We start from the raw sequence: 26381 nt of genomic DNA, 5'->3' as shown, positions 1-26381 counted from the left end.
CTTCCTATGAGTAGAGTTCTCATCTGCATCACCTTCATTGGATGTCAGAGAAACAGACCAAGAGAGGGATGGTATTTTTTTTTACTTGAAGAAAGCAAGGGAACCTAGGCTTATTGAAGCAAGAGCGGCTTAAATTAGATAGCAATACTGACTTCCTCACTATGAGAAAAGTACAAGATTATCCTAGCTCACCAAGGAGTCTCTTTCCTGAGTGACTTGGAATCTCCCGGCTGGCGGAGACTCAGAGGAGTTTGTTCATTCATTAGTGATTCTCAAGCTCTTCTACATCACTGGACAAGCCTACCAAATCACCGTGAGGTTCATTGTGTTTGAAAGTTTCATGGTAAGCTCCTGGTTTCCTCACTCTGATCTACTCCACTCCCAGCAGAAAACTTTTCAGAGGCTAATTCAGAGTTGTAGACAGCAGGTTGCTAGCTCTGGCTGCTGGGTTCCAGGTGATGTCCCAAAGCCAATGGGGATGCTGGGCTCTGAGCCCAGACACTAGCTGTTTGTTCCTAGAAAATAAGGGGCTGAGACTGACCAGAAGTCACAGAGTTTGAACTGTAGACTCCCTTGTCTACCTTTCTAAAGGTTGAGGAGTTCAACCCAAGTGATACAATATTGCATTTACATACAATTCTGGTAGCACTTTAAGACTTAAGAATTTTCAGAGCATAAGGCCAACTGTAAGGAAACAAGTCTCCAATGCAGCTAAACTTCAAGGAATAACCAGGTGTTAATGGTTAGGGACATAGTGGGATTCAGTTCACTGACCTCTTACTAGGTGCTGCATCTTGGGTTGGGTACTGGGTGGAGGTAGGAAGAGACCCAACATAAGATTGGTGATGACAGTGATAATAAACATGTGCAAAGAGCTGACCATACCCCAGGCATTGGGTTCATTTGTTCATTTATTCATAAACAGTAGGGGCTCCATAAATATTTGTTGAATGAACTATTCACTTGCCCCAGTTACCCTGGCCTCTTCTCTGTTCCTCAGATGCACCCCAGGGCCTTTGCATCGCTCTTTTCTCTATCTGGAAGGCTCTTCTTTCAGATGTTTGCATGGCTGATCCCCTCAATTCCTTCATATCTTGACTCCAATGTCACCTTCTCAGTGAGGTCTCCCTGACCACCTAAGCTAAAATTGCAGCCACCGTCTCAATCCCAGGGCCACCCTGGTCCTTTTCCCTCACTTTGCTCTTTGCCCTTAGCACTATCCAGCATGCTGTTTGTTGTCGTTTAGTCGCTCAGTTATGTCTGACTCTGCCACCCCATGGACTGAAGCATGCCAGGCTCCCCTGTCCTTCACCATCTCCCGGACCTTGCTCAAACTCATGTCCATTGAGTCGGTGATGCCATCCAACCATTCTTCCTCTGTCTTCCCCTTCTCCTCCTGCCTTCAATCTTTCCCCGCATCAGGGCCTTTTCTAGTGTGTTATTGCCTGGTCTCCCTGCTGGCATAAGAGCTCCATGAGCGCAGGGACTTTGGGCAGCTTTGTTCACTGCTCTTGCTCCCACGCCTAGGTCAGATGCTCAAATCTGCCCAATGCATGAATCAAATGAAGTGCTTTCTTAGTATCAATTATCCACCCAACAGTAAGTACTAAGGATAGTGCAATGAACGAGGCAGACAACAGTTTTTGCCCTCTAAAGCATGTGTGCGTGCCAAGTCGCTTCAGTCATGTCTGACTCCTTGTGACCCTGTGGACCATAGCCTGCCAGGCTTCTCTATCTATGGGATTCTGCAGGCAAGAATACTGGAGTGGCCCTCTAAAGCAGAGGTCCCCAACCTCTTGGATCTAATGCCTACTGATCTGAGGTGGAGCTGATGTAATAATAATAATAATAAAGTGCACAATACATGTAATGTGCTTGAACCATCCTGAAACCATCCCCACTCCCAGGTCTGTGAAAAAAACTCTTCCACGAAATTGGTCCCTGGTGCCAAAAAGGTCGGGGATCACTGCTCCAGAAGACCATGGCCTGGTGGGGATAAGACATCACACTAATTACACAATAAAATCTCCATCCTGCTGAAATATGGCACAGTGGGTGCTTTACTGATATTATTTCACTGAAATCTCACCACAACCTTAGGTTGTTGTACTGTAAGTCACAGTTTATGGATGCTATTTTAGTTTTTATTTTCTAGCTGAAAATACACAGATAGGCTCTGAATTATAGAATGGCTGTATTTATCTGCTGCTGCTGCTAAGTCACTTCAGTCATGTCCAACTCTGTGTGACCCCATAGACAGCAGCCCACCAGGCTCCCCCGTCCCTGGGATTCTCCAGGCAAGAACACTGGAGTGGGTTGCCATTTCCTTCTCCAATGAATGAAAGTGAAAAGTGAAAGTGAAGTCGCTCAATCGTGTCTGACTCTTAGCGACCCTATGGACTGCAGCCTACCAGGCTCCTCCGTCCATGGGATTTTCCAGGCAAGAGTACTGGAGTGGGGTGCCACTGCCTTCTCCCTGGATTTATCTAGTTGGCATATATTAATGATAATCACTTATGTGTTCTCTTGTTTAGTTGCTAAATTGTGTCTGACTCTTTTGTGACCCCATGGATTGTAGCCCGCCAGGCTTTTCTGTCCATGGGCTTTCTCAGGCAAGAAGACTGGAGTGGTTGCCATTTCCTTCTATGGGGGATCTTCCCAACCCAGGGATCAAACCTGTGTCTCCTGCATTGGCAGGTGAACTTTAGCATTTGAGCCACCAGGGAAGCCCTGTCTATGTGTAACTTAGTAAAAAATGGCCTTTTTTCATACTCATTACTTCCCATGAATCCTGTGATGTATTTGTCCTGCTCTGTAAACAAGGACTAGAGAAGTTAAAGAACTTGCTGGAGGGACACTAACAGATAGCATCAAACTCAGTCTGTATCCTCACCACTCTTCCTCATTCTGAACAACCCAAATGATGGAGGGGCTAATGGGGTATGGGATAGTCCGGGGCTAGATTTTGCTAGTGAAGGAGGCAGTTGGGACTTCCAGGCTGAAGGGCTGGGGAGAAGACCTTGAATAGAGAATGAAAGCTTGAAGGTGGCTGTAAGTCGGGGAGAGGAAGGCTTAGTAGAATCCTAGGTGAGTGAGGAGGCATAGTTCTCAAACTCCCATCCCGCGACACACTCTTGGTTATTGTGGTTTGACTCTAACAAGGAGATATGGGAGATTTTTGAGCCAGGGGCAGGATGAAAATGGTCTCTGAAGAATAGTTTTTGCAGCTACCTCTCCATCCCATTCACTGAAAAATACATCTTGTCTACACATCTCTTCAGCTTTTTTGGTTAAATTAGCAAATTATCTAAATCTATTATAAGACATTGCATTTCCACATTTCCACCTCTAAGCTTTCAAAACTTTCTTTCCTAACACCCCCCTCCACTAAGAGTAGGTACCCTGAAAGGGGAATGCTGAGAATCAGAGGTCTAGCATTCTCAGCGACAGACTGTCATATCCAGCCAGTAAGCAACCCATCGTGGACTGAGTGCCTCCTACAATCCAGGCAAACTGCCTGGGACTAGGGCTGAGAAAAGGAACAGATGACAGTCTCTGCCCTGAAAGCCTCAGCGTGAATGACAGTAAGCAAACAGGCAATTATAGCACATCACACACAGTAAGTGCTATGACCCATCTGGGAGCTGGGACAGCACCAGGGAGGGACATCTTCTCCAGGTTGGGGGTGGGGCAGGAAAAGGAAGCTGAGTACCTAAGAGAATAGGGCAACTCTAGGAAAGCTTAGCCTGGCTAAACAGAGGGTAAGAAGAGATTTGAGGAAGAAGGGAAGCTGGAGAGAGAGAAAAGTAGGGGCCAGATTATGAAGGATTTGTAATGTCATGCTAAGGTACTGGTTCTCAGAATTCTTTTTTTCCTACAACACTCCTGAGGGATGAAAAGTAGGTCCATCAGCAGCATGGTGAGAGGGAACAGTTGTGGAGGTAAATCGCCTGTGACGGGTTGAAATACAGCCCTCCCTTGCCCTTCCCAGTTTGAGATTCATGGTGCTTATTAAGAGTCTAGATTTCTTCAGAAGTCTGACTAGCCTTGGATCAATTACCTCATTCTGCTAAGCTTTGTCTTCTTATTGGTCTACACATTCATGTGCTGGTTGAGGGTATGAGCTCAGGATCAATTGCCTGGTCTTTAGCCCAAACGACACCCACCATTCTCAAGCTATGTCACCTAGTATAAGAGCTGTTCACCCTCTTCGGCAAACTGGATCAGTACCACCGTGGTGCCTACATCAAAGGCTCAGTGAGCATGAAAGGAGGTAAAACATGTGAAGCTCCTGGCATGGTGCCTGGGGTGAGTGAGCAGTAAATGTCAGCTAACAGAATACTGCAGCTCCTCTGAGCCTCCCAGTGTTAGCAACCATGCTGTCTTTGTCATGCCCATTCCCATCATCGTTACCATCATCATCATCAACACCTTCATCATCTCCATCCTCCTGATGCTGAAGTTCTAGGAGGTCATTTCTCATTGGGTTCCTCCCCACCACTGTCCTTCCTTTCATAAGACACTGTGGTTATCTTATGAAAGAGAAGGCCCTACATAGATAAATTTTAAATAATGAGAGATTCATCATATTCACTGAGTTCCTGTTATGTGTCAGACATCGTCTTGAGTACTGAGGATATGAGCATGAGCTAAATGAAGTTCCCAATCATGGCACTTACTAATGAGAAGAGACATACAGCAATGATTCAATAAGCATATATATAGTATATCAGAGAAAAATAAACTGGGGAAGGAGGGATAGACAGTGTCTCAGGTTGGGCAGTTGTTATTTTATATCAGATGATCAAGGAAGAGCTGGCCTAGAGGTGACATTTGAATTGAGGAAGGGAAGGCCACCACCTGGTGGATACCTGGGGCTGAAGTTTGGTGGGCACAGGGGACAAAATTACAAAGGCCCACAAAATAGGAAGATACTTGGCATATTGAGGAGCAATAGGAGGCCAGTGTGGCTGGATGGCAGTAATGAGGGGGCAATTAAGAAGGGATGAGAGGGAGCAGGGGGCCAGGACACAGGGACCCTTGGAGGTCATTGTAAAAACTGCCTTTGGCTCCGACTGTGTTGAAAAGTCATCGCAGGGTTTGGAAAGAGGTGTGAGAAGGTCTGACTTGTATTTTGAGGGGCTGCTCTGGCTTTTGTATTGAAAAAAAAAAAAAAAAAACCACAGGGAAGCAGCAAGTGCTTAAGCAAGGAGTCCAGTAGGAGGGTATTTCAATAACCCAAGTGAATGTTGGGTGGTGACTTGGAGCCACGGGATAATGGTGCAGGTCACAAGAAGTCAGAGATGCTAGATAAAATTTGCTAATATATTGCACTGGGTGTGGGGAGATGGGTGAGAGAAGGAGAGGAGTCAAGGATGATTCCTGAGCAACTGGACGGATGTTACTGACGTGCTGGGATGAGGAAGACCACGAGTGGATGAGATCAAGTGAGTATTCATATTGCCTCTGTGAGGTAGGGATTATGGTTTTCTTCCATAAAAACTAGGACTCAGTGAAGTGAAGCCTCATATGGTGCTGGGAGTTCCAAGAAATAATTCCCCTGTTGCATGGAGCTCAGGCTTTGGAGCTGGGGAGCTCCTGGGACCAGGGACCACTGAGACTAACAGACACCCTGTTTGTGGGGCATTGAGCCTCATGCCTTGGCCTCTTGTCAACTTGGAATAGAGAAGAAGCAATCAAAGTAATAGGGGCTTTCTATTTAGCTATTCTAACTGAAATGCAGAAAACCAAAGGGCTGAAGGCTTACAGAGCTCTAGGTAGTTGAAGATCCTTGTAGTTCAGGGTGTTCAGAAGCATCTTTGCACAAGCTGGGGGAAAGGAAGAGATGGCTTTAGCTCCTCCTCTTTTCTACCTACATTCCTGACCATCGAACATACTTTATGGAAAGTGAAATGGAAAAGGCTAAGAAGAAATCAGGAGGAGACAGGAAACTTCCTCTAAATGCTTGTTGTGTTGACAAAGAAAACAGGATAAAAGAATGGAAATCCCCAAGAACCGCTGGAGTCTTCCTGTCCCAGAAGGTGTGCTTCCACGACTACTTACCAACCTCCTCCTCTGGGTGTAGCCGAACACCACGGTGGAACCACAATCCAGAGGGAAACAGTGCTGCTCTTTCAAGTTAAACCCATCAGAGCCTGTGGTCTATAGGCCACAAATGGTGCTGGGAGCTCCAAGAAATAATGATGAAAGAAAAATGTTGAAATCTAGACATAGAAGTTCTGTGTGCAGCTAGACTTTCAGTGACTCTACCTACTCTTTATTCACTGAGTCCTGCCATGGGCCCAGGATCATACAGTGTCTCTCCTTTAACCCTCACAACAACCAGGTGAAGCAGTTTTTATTACCTCTGAAGACACAGAGGTTTAGAGAGTTCACATTCCCCCATCAGTCATGGAGCTGAATTTGAACTTGAGTTAGTCTACTCCAGAGCCCATGTCTTAACCATTATACTTCACTACCTCCCAAAAGGAAAAGGGTGAGAGGTACACACTAATAACAGTCCCATCTCCCATCCCTTTCATTCTCCCAGGGCTCGGTGGAGGCAGAACGTTCAGAAATCTGTCATTTTTAAAGCAGGTCTATGTGTTGAATCAACTTTTAAAAATTTTTAAATGTAATTATTTCTCATGATAATCCGACTACTGGGAATTCCCTGGTGGTCCAGTGGCTAAGGCTCTAAGTTCCCAGTTCAGAGTGCCTGGGATTCAACCCCTGTTCAGGAAACTACACCCCACGTGCTACGACTAAGTGTTAGCAACTAAAGATCCCTCGTGCTGCAACTAAGACCTGGCACAGTAAAATAAATTAAAAAAATAAAAATAAAAAAAAGAAATACAATTGATTGAAAAAAATCAGATGACTATTTTCTATAAGAAATAGATTAATAATAAGAAAGACCTTTAGAGATACAGAAATGGTGACCTTGAAATCCAGAGGAGAAGTATACTTCTCAAGGTCAAAGAGTTTGGTGTGCTTGGCTGAGCCCCCAAAGCCACTTTGCAAATTATCATGACCTCTGCCCTAACAGGGATGATTGCTTGAAGGAGGATGGTTACTTTTTTGTGCACTAGAAATTTGAAACACAATCTGCGGAAGTTTTTAAACAAGGTTCTTCTAGCATCTTCTGATATTAGTCTTCTGCTTTCGTATGCCATCTCCTTTCTCCCCTCCTAGGTCAGAGTCATAGGCCTTGTTGAGCAGGGAGTTTTCTATCAGAGCTCCTCGTGTTTAGGTGGAGTGGGGACTGCTCTCTGTCTGGGGCAAATGATTGTATTTCTAGTCCAGAACCTGGTTTAATCTACTTTGGCCTCCCACACTAATAGCAACTCTTGTGCCAGCCTGGCCAGCTTCTGCGAACCTCTGCAACCTGGACCCACTCCACCCAGCTCATCTCTCTTTCCTAATTGCAGCTCACACCCTTAATGTCAGACAGGTGCCCGGGGTTCACCCCCATTTCCGCCACAGAAATATCCTCCCTACTCTCCTCCTATGCAAATCTATTTTTCAAGGCTTTGTTCAAGAACTTTCCACCTCAGAAGACTTCCCCAGGTGCAGCCTAATGGTTTGCTTTCCAAGTTTGTTTTCCATTTGTAAGTCTGGATGACACAATTTAGCCTTCAAAATGTTTCTGCACATTTCTCCAAGTGGAATGCAGGCCCTCTGAGGGCCGGGACATAGGTTCATTCATTCACTAGAGATTTTTAAAAGTATCTTATAAAGTGAGATTCATAGAGACATAGGCAATGGTTGCTTCCTATCCTCAAAGAGAGGAGACTCTAGTACTTTGCAGATATTGATCTGGTATATAGCAGACCCTCAACAAAGGTTTGCTATGTTGAACTAACGTACACAATGCTTTGCAATTGTCTTCTGTGTCTAAGTCGCATGAGAGGTATCATGTGGTTTACAAGTAAGGTTTCATGAAAGAGAGTATTTGAACTAGGCCTTAAGGATAGGGAGTGTTTTTTTAAAGAAGGAATTGGGAGACGTTTCCAGGGAAAAGAAACAGGGTTGCTAACTCACAGGCACACACAGACAGACACCAAGATTAGGGGGAAAGGAGCTTGTAAAGTGGAGCTCAGTACATGTCCCAGTATTAACTGGCCTTATTGAGTGTGAACAAACTGCTTAATTTCTCCACGGCCCAAGATCCCCTGAGGAAGGAAATGGCAACCCACTCCAGTATTCCTGTCTGGGAAACCTCATGGACAGAGGAGCCTGGTGGGCTACAGTCCACCGGGTCGCAAAGTGTCAGACTGCGATTTAGGGACTAAACAACAATATTAAGCCGCACAGGCTCCGGAAGAAGCAGATCAAGGTTCAGATTACGGTTATGGGAGATCTTGGGACAATCACTTGGGGTGGGGCTCAAGCTCAGTTTGTCTCCCATTAAGTAGGGAAAATAATTTCTATATTAAAAGATATCAGTGAGGTTTGGTAGAACATATATGTAAGTTGCGGAGCACAGGGCCTGGCATTAGTTTATTTCCTTCCACCAAAGTAGGCATGGAAGCCCTGATCTGCCGTCCTCTCACTGCGGCCGCTGCCGGTTGCCAGCACGTAGCACAGAGCCTGTCCTTAGTGGGGGCAGCGGACACAGTGCGGGGCGGGGGAGGCAAAGAGAAAATGGAGTTGAACGGGCTTCAGAAAAAAGTCAACAGTGTCGACAGCGAATTGGCTGGGCTAAGTGGGCTGCTCATGACTCTTCCCTTGAACAGTCTTCACGCAGCCCGTCAATATTTGCAAACTTTTCCGAAACATGCCTTTGGGGCCAACTGGTTTTCAGAAAGCCCTTTCTGCCTAGTCTTCAAACCCCAGGAAAGAAAAAAGGTCCAACCCCAGGAAAGAAAAAAGGTCCAACCCCCGGAGGCGTGGAGGGTGGGATCGGGGAAGAGTGAGGGGAGTTGGGGTTTCCCCAGCTCCCCGGAAAAAGGAATGGGGGTCTCTTCTTGCCCCTTTACTCCCACTCCCAGGAGCACGGCTCCTGGGGCGCCCCCCTTCATTTCCTCTCTTCGCAAGGGTCCAGAAGGGAGCGGGGCTCGCGCTGAGTCCTCAACACTAGATTTTGCCCGGCTCCTCCACTTCTGACCCGCCCGGCCGCCTTTCCCCGGGGCACCCGGGGCCCCAGCTCGGTCGCCAGTCCGGGTCCCAGTTGACCCAGCCCTCTGCCCCCTCCCTGTGGCCACCTCAGCAGCCGGTTCCCGCCTCCTTAGACCCGGCCCGGCCGCTCCCCACCTCGCCCCCTACAGCCGCCTGCCCTGACCTCCATTGACCCGGCTGGGATACCATCGTCGGCCCCCGCTCCCACCATGCCCCAGTAGACCCCGCTCGGCCACAACCCTCCCCTCCGCCGAACCCCCAACCCCTGGACCTTTTTGCTGGGCCGCCCCTTTTCCTCGGCCACCCTCATCCCACCCCGGCTCCCGTAGACCCGGCTGGGCCACCGCCTTCCCCTAGATCCCCTCGCCCTATCCCAGCCTCCGTAGACCCCGCGGGGCCGCCCCCCGCTCGGCCCTCCCTCTTTGGGGTCGTGGCGGCAAGGGGAGGGGCCGCCCGCCGGCCCCAGCGTGCGTGGCAGGCGCTCCGGGCTCGGCTCTGCCGGCCTCCCTTCCCGGGAGGCGGGGTCGGCGCCGCGGCGGCGGCGGCGGAGGCAGGCCCCCTCCTCCTTCCTCCCTCGCCCGGCCTCCTTCCTTGCCCGCCCGCCCGCTCTCGCTCTCTCTCTCTCTCGGCCGCTCCGACGCCAACAGCGCCCGCGTGCTGCTCGCCCAGCCCCGGGGGAGCCCGAGGAAGTTTCCCCGGCCGCGCGCGCCACTCGCTCGCCTCGCAGCCTGCGGCCTCAGCCGCCGCCGCGCCCGACATGCCCTCGGCCAAACAAAGGGGCTCCAAGGGCGGCCACGGCGCCGCGAGCCCCTCGGAGAAGGGCGCCCACCCGTCGGGCGGCGCGGATGACGTGGCGAAGAAGCCGCCGCCGGCGCCGCAGCAGCACCCGCCGCCGCCCGCGCCGCACCCGCAGCAGCAGCACCCGCCGCAGCATCCGCAGAACCAGGCGCACGGCAAGGGCGGCCACCGCGGCGGCAAGTCCTCCTCCTCCGCCGCCGCTGCTGCCGCCTCGTCCTCCGCGTCCTGCTCGCGCAGGCTCGGCCGGGTGCTTAACTTTCTCTTCTACCTCGCCCTGGTGGCGGCGGCCGCCTTCTCGGGCTGGTGTGTCCACCACGTCCTGGAGGAGGTCCAGCACGTCCGGCGCAGCCACCAGGACTTCTCCCGGCAGCGGGAGGAGCTGGGTCAGGGCTTGCAGGGCGTCGAGCAGAAGGTGGGTACCCAGGCCCCCAACCTCCGTGCTCCCGGCGGCGGCGGCTCCCGCACACACAGCCAGGCCCCCTCGTGCCCTCCCGGCGGGGGCCCTCGCCGGCCCAGGCCGGGTGTCCTCAGCCAGCGGCTCGGGATCCCCTCGCCCCGGCCCTTTGGCTCCGAGGCAGCCCCCAGACCCTCTTTGTTAATGGCCGCTGAGGAATCGGCCCGAGGGATGGACCGCTTCGAGGATGTTCCGACCGCCTGGGAGGGTGGGCCAAGGGCCTGTCACAGGACATTAGCGGTGACCTGTAAGGAAGCCGGCATGCTCTGGGGAGCTCATTCTTTTTGGATTAGGAACCGCTGAATGGGCAGAGTTGTCTGGAGAGGAGCTTGGAAGGGAAACCAGCGCATCCCTGGAAGCCTCGGGCAAGGCCGCACCTCTGCTCTCCCCGTGGGAGACATCTGAGCCAGATTTTAATAGACCCGGAGCCCGGGGATAGAGAAGCTAGTGATGTTACTCGTTTGTATAGTTCTGATGAAATATTTCATCTCGTTAGGCCCCCTGCTTTTTATTAGACTAGTGTACCTAAGTGGGCCTTGGAAGTATGATAGCATGTTTCAGCCTTAGAGGAGAGGAACGGCCAAAGATACTAGGTCACACTGGTGAATAATACAGAGGTACATTTATATGGTGTTTAGAGGGCTTACTCACTTATTATCTAATCCTCATAGCAACCTTGGGAGGGAGGGAAGGAGAGAGGACTGGCAGTTTTGACTCTGTTTTCCAGACCAGAAAATTGAGATTTAGAGCTTAATTGACAAAGACCGCAACTGGTGAGTGGCAGGTTGCATGACAGCCTTGAGGCCACTGGGGCCTGTTTCAGGTTCCAATGGACCCACCTTTCAACAGGAAGCTGCTTAGGGTCTACCTTTTCTGATTTTTCTTTTTACACCAAGTGCAGCTCCTTCAGCCTCATTCCCCCTCCTCCGTCCTCCACTCATGTCATTGCTCAATGAAACTTGGTTGCATGATTGAAACAAAAAATCCCGCCACCTCTTCTGAGCCCGGAACTGCTGCCTCCTTTTCCCAGCATGCTGCCGGCCCTGCCAAGTTTCTATTGACTGTGTAGAATATGCGGGACTAGGAATTTCCTCTTAAGACTGGTGGAGCAACTGGAGTGAGTCATTTTGCTCCATGCTGCAGGCCAAGGGAGGTGACTTTTTGAAGGGAATTAAGTAGGCAGCGCTGCTTTGCCTATCTGGAATGTCAAATCATTCTTAAAAAATAGACATACTGCTGAAGTATCATCAGTAGGCTCTTTGTTTCCTCTCTTGATCCACCCACTTACCAATCAATCATAATATTTGGTGAAGTCTGATAGTCGCATGGCTCCTGGTAGTCCCTGTGGAGGGTATGAAGGTGCAAAGGACAAATCCTATTTGTGAAGCAGCCCACAGGCAGGTTTTGGATGAGGGTGACTGCTGTGTGAGTTCAGAAGAGAGAGAAGGTAGAGTTTGCCCAGGCCTGTGACCCGGTGGCCAGCGTGGTACCAGTCTAGATCTATATGGTGGTGGATAACTGTTGAGAGATGGCATGAGGAACACACAGGCTTGTTTGGCAGACTCTACATGGCCATCCTGCCCGCAGCAGAGTAAAATTTAGGAGGCTGTAAGAGGGGAGGCTAAAGATGAGGCCCAGATGGTGGAGGTCTTGAGTTGAGGCAGGAGAAAGAAATTGAGGTTTATTCTTTCTGCTTCCTCCCTGTCCCCTCCCTTATTCTTCCATCTGGTTCCCACTCTTGCTCCATCTCAGCTTTGTACAGATTCCCTTTCCTTTTGGGTACTCAGTTCTCCCATCTCCATAGTAAGGGGAGGACTCTTTCCAGGTTTTCAAGAATCCACCTGGCTATAAACCATTGAAATTATGGCCTTTCTTTTTTAGTAGTGTAGAGGCTCATATTTAATGCCTCATGTTTGTTGTGCATTCATCTGACTCTCACGGTGCTAACAGGTACTGATAAGTACTGATATGATCCCCTTTTCACAGACCGGGAAGGTGAACACCAGGAGGCTGAGTAACTGTACATGGTTACACAACCAGCAGTGCTAGGATTCAAAGTGCAGTGAACTCCTAGAACACGGTTCACCACTTACCTATTCATTTTGCCATCTTTCCCATGCCTTGCTTAGTACCTAGTAGGTGCTCAATTAATGTCCATTTCATTGACTTGGAACATTTGCCACATAGGATCTTCCATTGCATGTGGTCACTTCTCTCTGGATCTCCAGGGTGGCCAGTAGATTTTACTTTGCCTTAAGGAGTGAGTAGTGATGGATGGTCCTCTGACAAACTAAGTTTGAGCACCTTATTCCTCTGAGGATGAGGGTTTGGTTCTTCTCAGAGACATATTCTTACTGTATTATTATTATTCATAATTAGTCTTCGCTGTGGGCCAGGTGTTCCCAGTTACCCTCTGAGACATGAGCACCACTGCACAGATAGGCCAGCTGAGTCTGGAGCAGTTGTGTTGCTCATTCAGGATCATGTGCAGACCCTCGGTGGTGGAGCTGGGGTTGGAATCAGAGCAGTGTGACTTTGAAGCATGCTATTCCACTGCCCTTTGGGGTGCCCACCTGATCTCGTTCTCAGATGCTCTCAGATGTTCTCAGACCTGGGCATGGCCCCAGTCTGCTGAATGGGCTGAGAGGCTGGCCTGTTCTTATCCTGAAGATTCAGCAGGCACAATTAGGCGCAGAGCTTCAGAAACCCTGATTCTGCTCTAGGCCCTCTGAAGGGCTTGGGTTGCCTTGGCAGATCCAGGGTGGCATACAGTGATTTTAGAAGTTGGCTTAAGGCCGGTGGGGTCAGTTGAATGAGACTAAGAGCTGTCTGTGGGCGAGTGAGTTTTCTGGTCATATTTCTTTGTTCTCTCATCTTGCTCTGGGCTAGGAGTCATGGCTTGAGGCTGAGCAGCATTTCTAGGCACTCAGTGCACTTTAAACATGCTTCTGCCCGGGTGTATCACTGGAGGCCAAGAGTGCAGTTTCTAAACTCAGACATTCTTGGCTTCTGATGCTCAGCTCTACCACTTCCCAGGCTCCTGCTTTGTAAAATGGGGATCAATAGGTGCTTCCATGAGATTATTATGAGGGTGGATTGAGATGATGTCTCTTAAATTTGCATAATTATTTACATCGAGTTCCTGTTGAATATCAACCACCACTAACTGGTCTCTTACCCCGCCTCTACTGTGAACTCCTTGAGGGCAGGGATCCTGTCTTAGTGTCACTCTGCTCGGGCATCTTGTCCACCACTTAGTGGGCATCCCACATATGCTGGGGAAACAGATAAAATCACTGCATATTGATTATAACGGGGTCTTTGCATGTGAAGATGAACAGCTCAGAAGATGAACAGCACCAACATAGGGAGACACTGTCTGTGCTCTTTTCATTGGTTTCATCTGTCATTTCTGATCTAGGTCCCTTCCTAGCCGTCTGTAAAGAGCCAGTCCAGGTTAGGAGTGACAGACGGGTTGGGGAAATGGACCAGCCTGGGCTTCTTCAGGCCTTGCTCTGTAAATTCATTCATTCTTTGATTCATTCGGAAAACACTGATGAACACCTACCATGTTTCAGGTACTGTGCGTACCTGTTGACACCCCTGTTCTGAAATCTGTGCTTAGAACAGGCAGATTCTGTGACTGAATAACCTAGTTTCAGAGGAGAGCTGTCTCTGGTACCTTCTCAAGGTGTCCTTTATGACTCAGGTTATATTTGGTTGAGCAGGCAAATTGTCTAGTATTCTGGAGTCCCTGAGAACCTTATTCTAATCTGCTTTAAAATCACAGACTGGTAGAAGCAATAAAGGACTTTAGAAACCGATTTGTTAATAGATGAAGAACTTGGGACTTGGAATTTGAGTGTGACTTCCTTGTGCTCACAGAGCTGGTTATTGGTGGGACTGGAACTAGAGCCCAGGGTACTATTCCTAGTCCTGTAGTGTTTGCCCTTTGTCACTGGGCCAGGGGTGGGCTGAGCTACTCCAGAAAGATGCAATGATAATGAAGGTGACAGTTACTGTTTACAGGTTGCATGGTGATAAAGAATCTACTTGCTGATGCAGGAGACACAACAGATGCAGATTTGATCCCTGGGTCAGGAAGATCCCCTGGAGGAGGAAATGGCAACCCGCCCTAGTATTCTTGCCTGGAAATTCCCATGGACAGAGGAGCTTTGAGGGCTATAGTCCATGGGGTCGCAAAGAGTCTGAGCGACTGGGCACAGCTATGTGTTATGCCCAATTTAAGCGCTTTATATATATTAACTCACTTTATTCTCACAAAACAAGCTAATGAATTAGATACTATCTTTGTTTCCATCCTGTGGCTGAGGAAACCAAGGCATAGATATGCTAAATTACTTCCCCGTGATCACGAAGCTAGAAAGTGTCCAAGCTAGGATTTGAGCATAGGTGGTCCCATTCTAAAACCCATGCTATTTTTTTTTAAAGCCCTTCATTATGGAAATGTTCAAGCATTAAGAAAAGAAGAGATCAATATAGTGAACCCTACTTTCAATAATCATCAATTTTTTCTATTTTATTTAATCCATTCACCACCCCTTCCTCCTTTCATTTTGTCCTGCTCAGTTCTGCTCAGCAGTTCTGACTGTTTTGGCAGGCCATTAATCATCATACTCTCAGCCTCTCAGGACATTAAACCTGCTCCCTGGAGTGGTTCCCAGGTCAGACCCTGTTCAGGGTAGAATTTATTTAGAATGAATGTATAGTGGCAGTCAGTATCATAATGTGTTCACAAGCCAGAAAATGCTAAGGGCCACTGGTCCACTGATCACATTTTCAGTTAAGGATGTGATTTGTTCAGGGCCAAAGAGCTAGAACTACCAAGCAGAGATCTGAACCTGGTCTCCTGCCTTCCTGCCCAGTGTCTCCCATGTGCCTCAGCTTTGTTTCTGTGAAAACTTGGGACCTTTCAGTTGCAAGAGCTAAAAATTCAGCTAAAATTGCCCTAAAGAAAGATGGAGGGAGGGAGAAAGATAATTTATGGGCTCAAACTTACTAGTTCCAGAGTAGATGCCTTCAGTATGGCTGTCTCCAGGGGTTTAAATTGTATCTTCAGAACTTGATCTTGCCCTCCCTGAGTTCTGCTTCCTTCTGTGCTGGCTTGATCTGTAGGCAGGCGTTGATCATGTGCTGGTCTGAGCTGTTCCAGACTTCCCTCATCCTATAGCTAGCAATTCCAGTAGAAAGAGCTTTCTATTCCCAGTAGTTTTAAGAGAAGTTATGCAATTGACTTGCTGGCCTGGCTTAGGCCACATGCCCATCCCCTAATCACTGTAGTTCCAGGCCAGGGTGGGGAAGTGGGTGGATGGAAAGCATTGATTGGTCAGGCCTAGAGGGCTTGTAGTGGAGCCTTTGGGTTGGTCCCCCAAACCATATGGGCTGTGTGTAAGGATGGTTCCCCAAAGGAGAATTATGGTGCTGTTCTGTTGGAGGAGGGACCTTTAAGCTGGGCAGATCAAAAAAAATATAGCTGAATTGCATAAAACCCTTCAGCAGTTCTCTGTGGTTAACATCTGTATTTTGGTTATAGGTGCAGTCTCTGCAAGCCACATTCGGTACTTTTGAGTCCCTCGTGAGAAGCTCCCAACATAAACATGATCTCACAGAGAAAGCTGTGAAGCAGGGGGAGAGCGAGATCAACCGCATCAGTGAAGTTCTACAAAAACTCCAGAATGAGATCCTCAAAGACCTCTCTGATGGGATCCACGTGGTCAAGGATGCCCGGGAGCGCGACTTCACCTCCCTGGAGAACACAGTGGAGGAAAGGCTGACGGAGCTCACCAAGTCCATCAATGACAACATCGCCATCTTCACCGATGTCCAGAAGAGGAGCCAGAAGGAAATCAACGACGTGAAGGCCAAGGTCGCCTCTCTGGAAGACTCGGAGGGATACAAGCAGGATCTGAAAGCCTTGAAGGAAGTGGTTAAGGAAATACAAACCTCTGTGAAGTCCAAAGAGAAGGACATGGAGGCCCTGAGAAGCGCCATCCAGACCATGGAGTCGGATGTCTACACAGAGGTCAAAGAACTGGTGAGCCTCAAACAGGAGCAGCAGAGGTTCAAGGAGGCGGCCGATTCGGAACATCACACCCTTCAGGCGCTCACGGAGAAGATCCTCCGGGCTGAGGAGTCTGCCGCCCATCTCCCCGAGGAGATCAGGAGACTCGAGGAGGAGCTCGGCCAGCTCAAGGCCGCAGCCCTCCGGCCAGAAGAAGACGGGGCCTTCAGACCCTCCGAGGCCTTTGAAACGCTCCAAAAGGAGAGCCAAGGCTTGGACTCGCGGCTGCAGAGCGTGGAAGACGGGGTGCAGGCGGCGCGGGCAGCCTCAGTGCGCCAGGGCGAGAGCCTGGAGGCGCTGCGCGCTCAGAGCGAAGAACAGGCGCGGCGCTTGGCGGAGCTGCAGGAGCGCGTGGCCGGCCTGGGCCCCGACGCTGACGCCGAGGGCGGCCTGGCAGGCACGGTGCGTGGCCTTGGCGAGGCCCAGCTCTCACTGGCCGGTGACGTGGACGAGCTGAAGCGCCGCGTGGCCGAGCTCCCCGGCGCTGTGGAGGCTCTGCAGAAGGTGCAGGAGCAGGTCCACACGCTGCTGGGCCGCGAGGCCACCGCCGTGCCCCACCAGGACCTGCTGGACAGACTCTCCTCTCTCGACAACCTCAGAGCCTCTGTGGGCCAGGTGGAGTCGGACTTAAAAATGCTTAGGACTGCTGTGGACAGTTTGGTCGCGTACTCGGTGAAGATCGAGACCAATGAGAACAACTTGGAGTCCGCCAAGGGTTTGCTAGAGGACCTGAGGAATGACCTGGATAGGTTGTTTGTGAAAGTGGAAAAGATTCATGAGAAAGTCTAAATGGATTGCGTGTGCAGGGCACAGATGGCCAGTGCAGTTTTTCATGACCAAAAAAAAAAAAAAAAAAAAATGGCCCCTCCTCAACTCTCCCCCCACAGCCAGGTCCCTCCACAACCCGCACCACCAGGACCTCCCGGGCCTTCCATGGTTTTGTGCCCGGTTAACTTATTTATGATGGTTACCGCGCACCAAGGGTTGTGCAAAAGTCTTCTGCTTCAGCTTTGGGGCTGGGGGCCGGTTTCCTGAAGGCACGGTTTCTGTGCCTCAGAGGCACCTTCTAGAAGGGATGTCTCTTCCTAGTGTCAGGGAAGAACCGTAGTGGCTGCAGTTGAGGATTAACAGAAGCAGATTAACCTCAAAAATCCTGCCTGGCTGGCAGATTTCAAGCAAAATGTGGGGGTAGGAGGTACCTTTCTTTTTAATTGTCTTTAAGGAAAATTCATTTTATTTTTATCTTTTTTTTTAGTACTTCTGGCCGAGGTTTTCATGAGATGTCACTCACTTCTTGTCTTCCACTTCAAACTGGTTACAGCTCATTAAGGTCAGCTCTGAATTGAGAGGGGGACAAGCCCTCGGTTTTTAGTTGCATCAGCTGCTTGATGGTCGCCTCTGTGGGGAAAGGTGTCTTTTCCATTCCTGAACCATTTCACGATCTCAGTGGTAACTATGCAAAGAATTCAGCCGGTTCTGAATGTGAAGACACAACCCCCCACAGAGTCCCCTGTGGCTGACCCGTGTCACCTCTTGATAAGGCCCCAAATAGTGCGTTCAGAATAAGGGTTTAGAATCCCTGAGAGTCCTTGGATTCCTTCAGGAAATGTATTACGAGAGCTGCTCATAAAGGCATAGACTGCCTCCCCAGGGAATGGAGGCCACCGTCTCTCTTTTATCACAATGTTCTTGAAGAGGTTTGCTGTCAGCAGACCCCATCCATCAGTGAGGACCGTGTGCATTTTCTGTAGCCATTTGCTGTTCCCCTTCCCCCTTTGAGCTGTACTGTTCTTTAATGGCTGTCTTGCCCTTTAAAAAAGAAAAAAGAAAAAAAGAAAAAAAAAAGGAAAAAGAAAAAAAGGTTTGTTTAGTTTACTGTGAAATGAACTGTATGGCTTATTTACAGTATTTTTAATTCTTAATAAAACACTTGAGCTTTGTTATGACTTTTCCAGAGTGGTGGTTTTCTGAGAATTTGGTAACTTTTAATGATGTATTAATGTGCAGTATTCAGAATTAGAAAGATGGGTAATTTTCAATTGTAAACTTTTTTTTTTTTTTAATTTTTCAATCAAGATGTCCTCCCTGTTAGGCCTGGGCACCTAGTTCTGATTTGACTATTAGCAGTTTTCTTTATAGGTCATTGCTTGACCCCAGTGCTTAACTATAGCAGAGGGTTACAACCCTGGCTTTCTGTTAGATTCTTGGAGCCTTAAAAAATACCTGGGGACCCTCTCCATAGATTTTGGATTCAGTGGATACAGAGGGCTGGCACTAGCATTTTAAAGGCCTCCTAGCTGAGGGACTTCCCTGGTGGTCCAGTGGCTAAGATTCTCTACTCCCAGTGCAGGGGACTCAGGTTCGATCCCTGGTCAGGGAGTTAGATCCCACATGTCACAGTTAAAAGAGCTTGAAGGCCACAGCTAAGACCTGGTGCAGCCAAATAAGGAAAAATAAATGTTTTAAAAAAAAAAAATCAGTAAAGTTTCCCTAGCTGATTCTAATGTGCAGCCAGGTTTGAGAACCAGTGTGTTGATTCATCTGTGTGACCTTTGGCCCCTGTGCAAACCTAGGAATGTTGACTTCTCAGGTTGCCATACACCTACCACTCTATAACAAAGGATACTGTTCATTGAATTGAGTACCTGTCTGCCAGTGCCAGGTGCTTAGCACTTCATAGGCCTCAGTTTATTCCTTCTAATATTACCCGGAGGTAGGCAGTATCATTCCCCGTTTTATAAAGGAACAACAGGCTTGTAAATAAGCACAACGTACAGTCATTAGCTAGGAGAGGGCAGGGCTGAGGTTTGAACCCAGTCCCTGCTCTTAACTGTAACAGCATCCTCCACCTTCCACCAGCACAAGGGCAGGCCTTCATTGACCTGGGCAACACCTCCTGTCTGTTGGTTCAGAGACTGCATGAGCTCTTTTCTCTCCCAAAGGGAGAGAGGGCACAGGGGAGACTAAGACCTGAGTGCATACGGACCTTCAAGCTTCCACTCTGACTGGAGGGCCTCTCATCTCTGAACTTCTCTGTTGGTCATTCTGCATCCTGGGGTCAGCATCCCTAAGCCTTCACAACTCTTATTTTTCCCAAAGCAGTTTGCGCATCAAGATGGGCCCTTTATTAGTGTTAGCTATCATATCTGTATTTTTATTTTAAAGTCAAAGAGTTGATATGTATGTTTTAACAACTCATTTTGCCCTCTTTGGGGGAGGGTGCTGAGCAGGATAAACTCCCATGTTTGGAGCAAATTAAATTCTGATTCTCAGGTCGGTTGGTTGCATCAGGCATATTCTTGCTCTTTTACCTTCATTTCTGCAGTCCTTAATCTCCGACTGTGGAGTAGTTTAATATATTCTCATTTAATATTCATAGTTGAAAACATCTACTAGGGTCAGAGAAGTAATCAGATATAAATTCAAGTGGTAAAGATAAAAGGAATGCATTATGAGATCTTACCCCAAATAATCACAATTCAGTCTTCCTCGTGACTCTGCTCACTTATTCATTCAGTGGACATTTGTTGAGCCCATAGCCAAACATTTTGCCAAATATCAGTGAATTCAAGATGGACCTGACAAGATCCTTGTCTTTCAAGGACCTATAGCTGAGTGGAATGGGAGTGACAGTCCTGAAAGCTGGTAGATGGCATAAGGAATCACAGGTGCTATAGCCAGGTCTAATGCAGTACAGAAGAGAGAGTGGCAAGTTCTGCGAGAGTTGGGCTAGGGTGGTTAGAATAGATTCGCAGAGGCCTGCGGGAAATCAATTGGAATGTGTCCGTGAATAATGGGAACACTCAGGAAACATGAGGCTGCCCCGCCCTTTGAACAGGGGATAGGCACAAGTTACTGAAGGCCTTGATTAAAGTGGATGATTCAGGGACTTCCCTGGTGGTCTGGTAGCTAGGACTCCATACTCCCAGTGCAGGGTGCCCAGGTTTGATCCCTGATTAGGGAACTAGATTCCACATGCCACAACTAAAAAGATCCTGAATGCCATAATGAAGATCAAAGATCTTACATGCCACAGTTAAGACCCAGTGCAGCCAAATAAATAAGAATAAATACTAAAAAACAAAACTGGATGACCTGGCACCAGGATAATCGACTGCAGTGAAATTCCCCAGGCAAGACTGGCAGCGTGCTGGTAAGGAAAGTGCTACCGTGTCGCATGGCACTTAGGATGGTGATGATACCTAACAGGATGACTGTGAGGGCTGCAGGGGGCCATGGGTGGAGAGGGTTTAGGTTAACACAACATCTGGCTATAGCAAGAACTCCAGGGCTCGTGTGCAGCCACACCAGAGGGTGAAAGATTGAAATACTTCTGTGCTGCTTGGTAAACACCTGCAGCCCCGAGTGCCTTCTTTTGGGACCACTAACCTTCCTGCAGTCCAGCAACCGGCTAAAATATGGATGTACTGGAACCTCTAGGACAGTGCTTCAGCCTCATGGCCAGCATTAATTCTGATGACTGCACACCCATGCTTTGACAGTGGTTAAATATTTAGAAATCACCCTATGTTTTCCACAAGAGCCTGTGGAAAAGACCCTGGAAAAGACTCTGATGCTGGGAACGATTGAGGTCAGGAGGAGAAGGGGCGTCTAGAGGATGAGATGGTTGGATGGCATCACCAACTCAATGGACAAGCATTTGAGCAAACTCTGGGAGATCGTGAAGGACAGGGAAGCCTGGCAGGCTGCAGTTCATGGGGTCATAAAGAGTCAGACATGACTGAGCAACAAGAAAATGTTTTCTTCAAAGCATGATTCTGAGCTATGGATCTAAATATTCAGTAATATCTGGACACACTGCACCCCTCCCCACCCCCATCCCCCTGACATCTCACAGGGTTCAAAACTAAAGTCATTGTTTTTCCCTGGAATCAGGGTAACCACTGCTCCCTCATTGCTTGAACTAGAAGCTCGAGTCCCTCCTGTCTTCCCAACTCTCCCTTTTCCTGTCCTTCCACATCATCTTGGATAGAAACCTGGACACAGCCACTCCATCTCACATCCCCCAGCCTTTACTCCATCACTGGATGGTCCCTGAATTCCAGCAGCAACCCCTGACTGCACCCTCTGCCTATTAATACAGAAACCTGGTTCATGCACTCACTATTCACTCACTACTTGGAGAGCACTGCTTTTTGTGGAACAAAGAGATGACAAGGAACAAGACATGTGGTTCCTGCCTTCATTAGGTTTACAGTCCAGCTCTGGGGAGGCAGTAAACGTGGAAAGAAACAGAGCTAAATGTACAAACTGCAGTCCGTATCTTGAGGGATATGAACAGCTCCTAGTTGGCCTCTTTGTCCCCAGCATGGTTCCCATTCAGGGAATCCCCAGTGGGTAACTGGTGTGATGTTCCTCAAAAGCTTTGAGAAAGAGAATGTCTCAAAAGTCAGCCTGTGTCCTTTCCCCCACTTAATCCTTCAGTGTCTCCCCTTCGGCTTCAGAAGAATATCCCAGTTAAAAACCTGTGCTCTTACAGACACAACAGGTCAAATATTGTATGATTCCATGTATATGAAATATCCAGAATAAATCTACAGCAACTGAAGGCAAGTTGGTGGTTGTGGGGGCAGAGGGAGGGGGAAGGAGTTGTGGAGAGCATCTGCTTAGCAGGCACCAGGTTTCTTTTGGGGTGATGAAAATGATACCATAATAGTGGTGGTTGTTACACAACGCTGTGGTCATACTAAACTCCATTGAATGATTCACTTTAAAATGTTTAACTTTGTTATGTGAATTTTATCTCAATCAAAAAAATGGAAAAAACAAAAATAGAGGAAAAATCCTGTGCTCTGAATTACTCTAGAACTGATTTCTTCACTGAAAAATACCCAGTACTTCTTGAGTTTACTTTTTATTGAAGTATAACACGTGGGCTTTAAGGCATACACATCAGAAGTACACAGCTGAGTGAATTTCTACATGACACACCACGTGCTAACCACCAGATCAAGAGAGAAGTTTCCAGTACCTCACAAGCTTCCTATGCCCCACGGTCATGTCAGTTCCCAAGGTAACCACTCTTCTGACCACCATCACCATAGATTAGTCCATTCTTGACTTTTATATAGATTGAATCATACCACATAAGACCTGGAATTCCTTTTAAAAAAACTACATTGAGATATAATTCACACAGTACAAAATTTATTAAAATATACAATTGCTCTTAGTATATTTACAGAAGGCTGAAGACATTCTTATTTGCTAAATCTTGCCCCTGTCACATACTTAAAAAAGAAGGCGCATAGTAGGTGTTCAATAAACAGTATCTGTTTGCGGTCATAAGGTTTTTTGAACTGGACAAACAATGTTAGGGTCTCCATCTTGCTAGTCAACAACTCTGAGAGGACAAAGAAGTGTGAAGAGTGGTAGAAACCACTCCCCTCTCGGGCTGGGTCCAGAGGCGAGGAGGTGAAAACCACAGAGGAAGGGGCTTTGACTGCCTGTCCTCCTCCTCAGGCTGCATCTGGTCAGGACTGGATTCCACAGGCCACCATTTATTATCAACAGGGCAGAACTGTATTCATTCTGGGAGACAAGATGAAGGCTGAGGGCCCCTTTTCTTGAGAGATTCCCACACATGTATGAAGGATCACATGTAGTACGGCATGCAGTGGTAGAGGGTTGCACACAGGAGGGGCCGACGAGGCCCTGGACCTCTGTTGTTGCCTGCCCAGCACCAGTCCTCCCGTGTTTGGCAACAGCTCTTCTGTTTTTATTCACAGAATCACCCCTTCCCATTCCCAGTCCACTGCTATTTGATGAGACTGACTGTGATAAACACATGACCCAGGATTGGCCAGTGAGAAATCCCATTCTCCTGGTTTGATTTGTTCGAGATGAACAAGCCGACTGAAAAGATACACAAAGAAATACTGCTAGTGTAGACCCCCAAGGACTACACTAAAAAGATACACAAAGATCTTCCTGACCCAGGAATCAATCCGGGGTCTCCTGCATTGCAGGCAGATTCTTTACTATCTGAGCCACCAGGGAAGCCCTACACAACATGAGAGTTAAATGTTATATGGGGCAAAATGAGGACTGTAGCCCAGAGACAGCACCTCAGATGGATAGCTCCGAGAGACTGCGCCAAAGAGGCAATGGGGGAAGGTCAGTATATAAGACTTTGGTGAAAGGGGAGCTTAATGCAATCAAGTGCTTATTTTATAAACGATTTTCTCCTAGTTATGAGGAACTGATGTCACCACGAGGAGATTTGGTGATTTTCTAGATATGAAGAGATGAAAGGATTGGATCATGAAATCAACTCCTGAAAATATCTATCTAAAGACCTGTTCTACCAGTTTTCCTCGAGCACAGAGTGCCTCACCCTCCACCCTGAATTCCCCTGAGAGGGTGTTGAAGGTTGGCAGCTGCGGCAGCACAGGGTTCAATCTCCACAGAGGCCGATGGCAAATGCCCTTGTTGTTGTTCAGTCACTGGCAAATGCTCTTGGCAAGTGTCAATTTGTAGTTGACAAATACATGTCCCAATCTCACCCATTGCTGCTGGGACTTTCTAGAAAGGGGTGCCCTTTGTCCACTGGCTGGATATAAGCCCACAGCAGCTAGGGGCCATCTTATGTGGAGAGATCACTGAGAATGAAGCTGGCATAGAGGAAAGCAAATCCAAGGGATGGCAGTAACTGGTTCCTTATGACATAGAATGAGAACCTGGATCCAGCTGTGCCCTAAAGCTCCAGAAGCCACGTTCTTTACTACATGGAATCGTACACCATTATGCCAACTTTTGGCTCCCCTGGTGGCCAGTGGTAAAGTATCTGCCTGCAGTACAGGAGACTTGTGTTCAATTCCTAGGTCAGGATGATCCCCTGGAGAAGGAAATGGTAACCCATTCCAGTATTCTTGACTGAAGACTCCCATGGGTAGAGGAGCCTGGTGGGCTACAGTCCATGGGGTCACAAAGAGTCTGATGCAAGTTAGTGACTAAGCAATGGCAACATGCCAACTTTCACATGGACACAAAGTGACGTGGAGCCATGCAAATGATAAGTATAATAGTACTGCTTATAACTAAAAAGACTGTTGCTGTTCAGTCACTAAGTCATGACTGACACTTTTGTGACCTTCATGGATTGACTGTGCCAGGCTCCTCTGTCCATGGGGTTTCCCTGGTAAGAGTATTAGAGTGGGTTGCCATTTCCTTCTCCAAGGGATCTTCCTGACCCAGGGATCGAACCTACTTCTCATTCTTTGGTAGCTGGATTCTTTACCACTGAGCTGCTAGGGAGGGAAACCCTGTAAAAGACTGTCACTTCAGTCACTCAGTGGTGTCTGACTCTTTGAGACCCCATGGACTGCAGCACGCCAAGCTTCCCTGTCCATCACCAACTCCCGGAGCTTACTCAAACTCATGTCCATCAAGTCGGTGATGCCATCCAATCATCTCATCCTCTGTCATCCCCTTCTCCTCCTGCCTTCAGTCTTGCCCAGCATCAGGGTCTTTTCCAGTGAGTCTGTTCTTAGCATCAGGTGGCCAAAGAATTGAAGTTTCAGCTTCAGCATTAATCCTTCCAATGAATATTCAGGACTGATTTCCTTCAGGATGGACTGGTTGGATCTCCTGGCAGTCCAAGGGACTCTCAAGAGTCTTCTTCAACACCACAGTTCAAGAGCATCAATTCTTTGGTGCTCAGCTTTCTTTATAGTCCAGCTCTCACATCCATACATGACTACTGGAAAAACCATAGCTTTAACTATATGGACCTTTGCTGGCAAAATAATGTCTCTGATTTTAATATGCTATCTAGGTTGGTCATAGCTTTTCTTCCAAGGAGCAAGTGTCTTTTAATTTCATGGCTGCAGTAACCTTCTGCAGTGATTTTGAAGCCCAAGAAAATAAAGTCTCTCAGTGTTTCCATTGTTTCCCCATCTATTTGCCATGAAGTGATGGGACCGGATGCCATGATCTTAGCTTTCTGAATGTTGAGTTTTAAGCCAACCTTTTCACTCTCCTCTTTCACTTTCATCAAGAGGCTCTTTAGTTCTTCTTCACTTTCTGGCATAAGGGCGGTGTCATCTGCATATCTGAGGTTATTGATATTCTCCCCAGCAATCTTGACTTCAGCTTGTGCTTCATCCAGCCCAGCATTTCTCATGATGTACTCTGCATATAAGTTAAATAAGAAAAACAAGCAAATAAGTAAAAGACTGTAAATACCTAAGAAGTCTGGTAACCTAATCAATGACTACTTTATCCCTTGTTCAATCAATGTACTCCAAAACAAAAATAAAAATGAATAAATCAGAAGCTGTGTATCAATGTGAATGGATCTCTTAACTAAATGCTGAGTGGGAAAAAAAAGAAAAGAAAATACACAGTATGAGAACTTGTATATAAAATTAAGAAAGCATACAAAGTAATACTGTATATTATAGTACAAGGGTCAAAAAGTAGCTAGGACACTGACTATCCAAATTCAGATTGGTTTCTTAGGTTAAGTGGGGATTACCTGGGTATTCATTATATTGTTCTTAATATCTTTTTTCTTCTCTTAACAATTTATTATGAAAATTTAAACAAAAAATGGAAAGAATTGTCCAGTGAACACTCATACATTTACCACTGAGATACTACAATGAATATTTTACCATCACATATATTTCCCACACATGTGTGTGTGCTAAGTCATCTCAGTTGTGTCCGACTCTTTGTGACCCCATGGACTGTAGCCTACCAGGCTCCTCTGTCCATGAGATTCTCCAGGCAAGAATACTAGAGTGGGTTGCCATGCCTCCTCTAGGGGATCTTTCCAACCTAGGGATTGAACCTGCATATCTTACGTCTCCTGCATTGGCAAGTGGGTTCTTTACTAGAGCCACCTGAGAAGCCCCATTTCCCCATACTTATATACATATTTTGGCTGCTCCACATGGCTTA

General features: G+C 47.8%; 1 protein-coding gene across 1 annotated transcript; it reads left to right on the top strand.

The window, feature by feature from the left end:
• Nucleotides 1-9622: 9622 nt before the first annotated feature.
• CKAP4 (cytoskeleton associated protein 4) lies at nt 9623-18400 on the top strand. The gene is made up of 2 exons (XM_061417189.1): nt 9623-10330; nt 15927-18400. The coding sequence occupies exons 1-2, from the start codon at nt 9878-9880 to the stop codon at nt 17241-17243; spliced, it is 1770 nt and encodes a 589-aa protein (XP_061273173.1). The 5' UTR covers nt 9623-9877; the 3' UTR covers nt 17244-18400.
• The last annotated feature ends 7981 nt before the right edge of the window (nt 18401-26381 follow it).

Source organism: Bos javanicus, chromosome 5 (genome assembly GCF_032452875.1).
Source record: "Bos javanicus breed banteng chromosome 5, ARS-OSU_banteng_1.0, whole genome shotgun sequence".
Classification (NCBI taxonomy): Eukaryota; Metazoa; Chordata; class Mammalia; order Artiodactyla; family Bovidae; genus Bos; species Bos javanicus.
Note: the sequence above shows the minus strand (reverse complement) of the source record. Positions and strands in the feature narration are given on the sequence as shown.